The sequence below is a fragment of the Lissotriton vulgaris genome, chromosome 1_1 (genome assembly GCF_964263255.1).
Source record: "Lissotriton vulgaris chromosome 1_1, aLisVul1.2, whole genome shotgun sequence".
Lineage (NCBI taxonomy): Eukaryota > Metazoa > Chordata > Amphibia > Caudata > Salamandridae > Lissotriton > Lissotriton vulgaris.
In genome coordinates, this window is record NC_141685.1 from 60,840,515 (window position 1) to 60,847,672 (window position 7,158).

Genomic DNA, 7,158 nt, shown 5'->3' on the forward strand with positions numbered 1-7,158 from the left:
CTTGTTATTTCCTATTGTGAAGCGGTTTGACACCTTCGAGTGAAGTCCTCGCTATGAAAAAGCGCATGAAAACATACCATAAAATTTTGTACCCGGCGTATAAGACGACCCCCGACTTTCGAGAAAATTTTAAGGGGTTAAAAAGTCGTCTTATACGCCGGAAAATACGGTATACTGATTTTCGACACCTCTAGTTTACCCGCCTCGGCGCTTCTTTAGGACATTGGACTCTGTTTCTGTTCTTATGGACTTAATCTGGGGAGCGGGCCACAAGAGAGTCGTGCTTCGCAAACTATACTCTACCTTGGAAGGGAATGGGGGGATGTACATATAAAAGACAAATAAAGAACTACAAACTACTGTGTGACTTGGAAGACAATTATTTCTCAATACAGCCCTTGATTGTGATCTTGTTACAGTTCTCACATTATCATCCGCACTAGAAGAGATGGGAGTGTAGTGTAGTTCCTATTTTCCCAATAGGCCCTGCGCATTGGAATAACATAAACAGTAGTATGGACGTAGAAGTGCGGATCTTCCAGGTCTCCACTGACTATGCTAAACTTAATTGGGTTTGTTACCAACTAGCTCAGAGGTCACTGGAAACTTTCTTGACTGAATAGGAAGTGATCAGCTTCCCTGGTACAGACAAGAAGGGATTCAGTTTTCTAACAACCGCATAAACATGACAACTTTGCTCCTTAGAATAAGAGTCAATCTCTAGGGTCGTGTGAAACAATAGACAGTTATTTTACTCAGTCAGTTTTGTGCAGATTACTTTCACCAAAGTGCAGAGAATAGAGAGACAGGTGTTTTTAATAAAAAGGTATTATTTATTGAACAGTCTTTATTCTCATACAAGAGAAATGAATTGCCACAATTGCAAGACTAGTTATTATAAAAAGTGCGTACAGTAAAATGAGTATTGCGAAATAATACTGTAAAAACATTGATATGGTTTCTTAGCCATACAATGGTTTAAAATGAATAAAACATATATTCATTCATATATACAGTAGGCTAACGTACTCAACTGGTGCTTCTAACTACGCCTACCCCAGTGTACCTGACCTAAGCCTAATACTTGGGAGGGAGTAAGTAAGTAGCAGTTTTAGTTAAGTTGGTTTTGCCAAGGTTTGCTTCAAGAATTCTCTCTAAGGGTTTAGTCAACATCATACCTCTGGAAAAGAATGTTGGAGGTCTTGTATCTCCTTCCAGGACTCGATATCCCAGTCACTCGCAAGAGTGGGCTGGAAACGCCAGAGCTGGATTTCTCGGCAGGAGAAAAGACAGCGTCTCTCTCAGCGCGTCGAGGAAGAGGAGGAGGGGCAGCGTCTGTGGGCAGCTAGTATCTGCTGGGCTCTGCAGGGGGACAGCTGTTCTGCTCCTATGTTCACCACACCATCGCTATCATCGATGTCGTTGAGGCAGCGATAGCATCAGCATCAGCGTTTGCTTAAGGCAACATTGGTAATATTTATACCTGAAAGGTGCCTGGTTTGACGTACGTTTTTGGACATAAGACGTCAATAAAGATGTCACTAGGAAGTGATCGTCTCTTAGTGCTCATTAGAGTTCTATTACTAATCAAAACATAGCAAGCGGGGCTTTCCCAGGTTGCTGAGTTTTTATCTTGTTGAAGAACTCGGAGTGTAATCTAGGAATCTTAGATAGTGGCTTCTGCTGTGTCATTTGCTCTAATGAGCTGCAGAGGAAGCTGCAGAGGAAGTGATTCTGAAATGTGGCTCTGATCGTGTGAGGCCAGAGACGAGTTTCTGAATATTGCATTTGATCGTTTATGCCAATATAGGGGAATAAATGCATTATAGCCGTATAGGGGCATAAGGTCACATTATTGATCGGGGACCTAGATTAGAACGTGACAGGAGCATGGTGTGTAGGTAGAGCAAAACAGTGGAAGTCACACATTTCAATACAGTTTATTAAAAATGGACAAGGAACTTTAAGATTCAAACCAAGTTTAGATCAAAAAGAAAATTTAATAATTATTCAGAAGCAAAATCTAAAGGTGGGCTGTGATGTAAGGATCATTAATTAGCAAAAACAACTGTCAAAACCAAACAAAAAGGTAAATGAATAAAAAACAAGTAGATCCACTGAATCAATCAGGAAGTCACCTACAAAATTGTAGTTGACTTCGGTAGCTATGCTCGAGAGGGCAAAGATAAGTTTAGTCTCTGGTGATGATTAACACTGGAATTTGATGCGAGGTTTTTGGCTGAATCAGCCTCAGAAGGTGATGAGCTGCACAGAAGTGGCTTGAAGTGCAAAATTCTCACAGAGTAGAGTTGGGTCATCAAGTTGAACCTGAATCCACGGCCATCAAAATGTGTGAAACTTCAAGCAATTACAACAGCTGCCAAGTTATGGAGATGGTTCAAGGTTGATGATAAGAGCCAAAGCATGGAACGTGGCAGGCCTGAGGCATGGTTAAAGGGATAGCAGGTTCTATTTGAAACAAAAAGAAGATGGAAAGAGGCCACTCATGTGGATCTTTGTAATACGAGGCCATGTCCCATTGGAACAGAAATCATTAGGACTATTTAGGGTGGGGCCACAAATGGTTTGCACATGGTTGGCCTTGTCTTTAGTGGCACGGAGAATAGAAAATGATGTGGCGGGATGTTGCCAAGATTAACTACCAGTCCACCCATCACCTTTAGTTTTTCTCAATGATCAGCCCTACGTGGTACAGACATGAACAGATATTGGTCCCATAGAGACCTACGACAACGGGACTTCTGCTGCAGCCCCCTGGTGAGGCTCGTTAACACTGGAAACAGTTTGAAGTTGCTTGCATTCCAGATCCTAGCAGCGTGGGCTCAAAGTTCAGCATCGAATGGCCTTTGTGGGTCAGAGCCACTGCTTATAAACACTCAGGGAACAAAACACACTGAATGGAATGAGGCCACAAATAGTTACAAAAGAATGAGGTTAATTCAAGCATTTCCATCCCTCGCTGTGCGCTGTTCTCAGTAGACAGTTTGTTGGACAATCAATGGATTGATGTCTTTGTGGCTGCTTCATGTAAATGTTTTGCAATGCTGAAAGCTCCTCCTCAGGGTTGACAGTGAGCACCTTTTATTCTCCCACAGTGTCTCTCTTATGTGGAAAGTTACATTTACAGCTGAAGTTTTTGTCACATTGAGAGCACGGGTCATTTCATTTCATAAAGCTTTATTCGGAACGTTTAAAAAACATGTCCATAAAAGCACAAATAATACAGACAATTCATACAATTTCTTAGAGGCAAACATAATATACATATAAATATACTATCGATCAGAGAAAAAACAAAATACACATATGCAGAATATCCAGAGGGGGATGGAATAAATATTTAAAATGTACAGAAGTTTGATTAAAAACACATACTTTTCCTGGCGCTAATCGCTTTATATAAAAAAGATGCAGTAAAAAAAACAAATGTCCGCATGATTCAGATTAAAAGCACGGGTCATTTTCTTTCACATTGTGGGTTCTCTCTTGTTGAATGAAACTGAATCTCCAGCAGACCCTTTCCTGGCATTTAGAACAATTACAAGGATTTTTCCAGGTAAGTTCTCACAGGTTGAGTGGGACCAGATTTCCGACTGAAACTTTTCCAGCATTCAAAGAGCTAAGAAAGTTTTTCCCCAGTGTGAGTTCTCTCATGTCTAGTGAGAGTTGATTTCAATCTGAAGCTTTTGTGGCATTCAGGGCACTGATATGGTTTATGCCCAGTGTGGGTCCTTTCATGCACAGTAAGGTTGTATTTCTGACCAAAGCTTTTTTGGCATTCAGAGCACTGATAAGGTTTTTCCCCAGTGTGAGTTCTCTCATGTCTAGTGAGAGTCTTTTTTAGACTGAAGCTTTTCTGACATTCAGAACACTGATACTGTTTGAGCCCAGTATGGATTCTCTCATGTAGAGTTAAACCGAATTTGTGATAGAAACCTTTTTGGCATTCAGAACACTGATACCGTTTATGCCCAGTGTGGGTTGTTTCATGTACAGTAAGGTTGTGTTTCTGACTGAAGCTTTTACAGCATTCAGAGCACTGATAAGGTTTTTGTCCAGTGTGGGTCCTTTCATGTGCAGTAAGACTGGATTTTTGACTGAAGCTTTTACAGCATTCAGAGCACTGATACGGTTTTTGCCCAGTGTGAGTTCTCTCATGGTGAGTGAGAAAATTTTTCCGACTGAAGCTTTTCTGGCATTTAGAGCACTGATAGGGTTTGAGCCCAGTATGGATTCTCTCATGTTGAGTTAAACCGGATTTGTGATAGAAACCTTTTTGGCATTCAGAACACTGATACGGTTTCTGCCCAGTGTGGGTTCTTTCATGTGCAGTAAGGCTGGATTTATAACTGAAGCTTTTACAGCATTCAGAGCACTGATAAGGTTTTTGTCCAGTGTGGGTCCTTTCATGTGCAGTAAGGCTGGATTTATGACTGAAGCTTTTACAGCATTCAGAGCACTGATAAGGTTTTTGCCCAGTGTGAGTTCTCTCATGTTCAATTAAACTGGATCTCTGACTGAATACTTTCCGGCACTCAGAGCACTGGTAAGGTTTTTGTCCAGTGTGGGTCCTTTCATGTGCAGTAAGGCTGGATTTATGACTGAAGCTTTTACAGCATTCAGAGCACTGATAAGGTTTTTGGCCAGTGTGAATTCCCTGATGGTGAATCAGACTGCAACTAAAACTGAAGCTTTTTTGACATGTGGAGCACGGTTTATGCCCAGTGTGGTTTCTTTCATGTGAAGTGAGATTGGATTTGGTACTGAAGCTTTTACAGCATTCAGAGCACTGATACGGTTTAAGCTCAGTGTGGATTCTCTCATGTTGAGTTAAACCGGATTTGTGATAGAAACCTTTTTGGCATTCAGAACACTGATACGGTTTCTGCCCAGTGTGGGTTCTTTCGTGTGCAGTAAGGCTGGATTTATAACTGAAGCTTTTACAGCATTCAGAGCACTGATAAGGTTTTTGTCCAGTGTGGGTCCTTTCATGTGCAGTAAGGCTGGATTTATGACTGAAGCTTTTACAGCATTCAGAGCACTGATAAGGTTTTTGCCCAGTGTGAGTTCTCTCATGTTCAATTAAACTGGATCTCTGACTGAATACTTTCCGGCACTCAGAGCACTGGTAAGGTTTTTGTCCAGTGTGGGTCCTTTCATGTGCAGTAAGGCTGGATTTATGACTGAAGCTTTTACAGCATTCAGAGCACTGATAAGGTTTTTGGCCAGTGTGAGTTCCCTGATGGTGAATCAGACTGCAACTAAAACTGAAGCTTTTTTGACATGTGGAGCACGGTTTATGCCCAGTGTGGTTTCTTTCATGTGAAGTGAGATTGGATTTGGTACTGAAGCTTTTACAGCATTCAGAGCACTGATACGGTTTAAGCTCAGTGTGGATTCTTTCATGTACCGTAAGGCTGGATTTGTGATTGAAGACTTTCTGGCATTCGGGACACTGATAGGGTTTTCGTCCAACAATAGTTTTCTCATGTTTAGTGAGGTGGGATTGATGACTAAAGCTGTTCTCACATTCATTGCTCTTATTAGAGTTGTTTGTTTCTCCAAGTTGGGTTTGTTCCTGGGTACATGCCATCTTAAGACTAAATTTGATTTCTGATTGTGTACTTGTTTATGTTACAACTCAGCATTAACTTCTAAAATACATTTCAGATGCTCTTCTTAACATATGTATTTTAACTAATGATAGTTTTTACCTGGAGATCATTTTCCTACCTTTAAAGGCACCGATCTAACTTGTCTTATTAACTTTCACTGAGGAGCCCCTTGTATTGATTAAGAGGCCTCTCATGGATTCATGTTCTCCAAGTTATGCCCGGGTGAATCCTCTCAAGTTTAATTAGTCTCATTTAGTGATTCTAGTTTATCACATTTGATTTAGGAGTTTTAAAAGCACTGATAAGGTCTTTGGGCTTTAGTGTTTGACTGTTAGGTATGTTTTTTCATACAAGTAATGACAGATGCTTAGGGCTTGCCAGGGTGGGTTATGAATTATCAACAGCGTAACACTGGCCCCTTTTATACTTTCTGTCAGTATATGCTTTTTTTAGCTCAGTGACTAAGACAGGTACATGATCCACTTTGTGTCAGGTTCCTGCATACAGCGCCTACCTAAACATCAGGAACTACATCTCCCATGATCCTTGTAGGGAGGAAGTATAAGGGTGGTTTTGCAGGATACTCGTTGCACGTAATTCTTAGTCCTTTGTTTGTGTTTTTTGCATTGGTGGGAGGACCGGCGTTCTTCGAGCTGCTGCTGCCATGGGGAAGCGGGAGCTCTGATCCCCGCTCCGCTTCAGCCTAAAGGTATTGTTTCTCTGACCCGGGAAGGAGCCCTGGCCTAGGGCGCCTACCGGCAACATAGATACTGTCACCTTCGTTTCTCGAAGGAGCGCACCGTTTGGGTGCGTGTCGATTTTAAAACCCGGCTCCTCAGGGTTTTTGGTTTCCCGGAGCTTAGCGGCGGCCGCTGCAAGCTACCGTGGAAGTTTTCCAGAGCTTGGGCTCATCTTGTTCCGATTTGCCCGGAGCATAGTGGTGAGTTCACTACATGCTGCCGGCTTGAATATTCATTGTGTTATGTATCGTCCGGAGTAGAGTGGTGTGCTTTGCTACCTACTGCCGGCTAGAGAGTTGTACTTTTGGTTTCTTTAAATAGCGGAACGTAGTGGCGGTCACAACCACACGTTGCCGTTATATAGGATAAAGACTTTGTGTTCTGTTGTGTGCACCAACGGATAAAACCATATAGAACTAAAGGAATATTCAAAGCGCTTCTTGGGGACAGAACCTTGCTTAATGGAGTGATGAAGTGTGGTATTTACTGCAAACTCGTTTAAGATTTATTCGAACTATGAACTTGTGCTTATCTCAAAGAATCATTTAGAGGAACAAGTTCCTAGACCAGGGAGGGATCAATTACATGAGGTTCATATTCCACATAAGATGGTGTGTATTCTCAAAGGGTGTGCGTTTTCTAGAGCATGTACTTGTGTAGGATATGTGTGTTAACAATTGTCTTTCCTTTCAGGAAGCTGGACTGTTAATCCTTTAGACTTGTTGGCGGACTGTGTACAGCCTCCTAAGGTATTCAGCGGTCTATTGAGTGCTATTGTGAAT

General features: G+C 41.8%; 1 protein-coding gene across 6 annotated transcripts; it reads right to left on the reverse strand.

The window, feature by feature from the left end:
- Nucleotides 1–3,505: 3,505 nt before the first annotated feature.
- Nucleotides 3,506–6,053, reverse strand: LOC147737267 (uncharacterized). 6 transcript variants are annotated; one of them, XM_086922689.1, is made up of 5 exons: nucleotides 5,182–6,053; nucleotides 4,846–5,097; nucleotides 4,152–4,599; nucleotide 3,976; nucleotides 3,506–3,898 (listed from the first exon to the last, which is right to left on the reverse strand). In XM_086922689.1, exons 1-5 carry the CDS (start codon nucleotides 5,612–5,614, stop codon nucleotides 3,641–3,643), a joined length of 1,392 nt encoding a protein of 463 aa, XP_086778815.1. In that variant the 5' UTR covers nucleotides 5,615–6,053; the 3' UTR covers nucleotides 3,506–3,640. The 6 variants fall into 6 exon arrangements, with proteins under 6 accessions (XP_086778815.1, XP_086778738.1, XP_086778897.1 ...); XM_086922612.1 differs by having other exon boundaries at nucleotides 3,506–3,836; nucleotides 3,900–4,026; nucleotides 4,195–4,515; nucleotides 4,762–5,097; XM_086922771.1 differs by having other exon boundaries at nucleotides 4,152–4,515; nucleotides 4,762–5,097.
- Nucleotides 6,054–7,158: the final 1,105 nt, after the last annotated feature.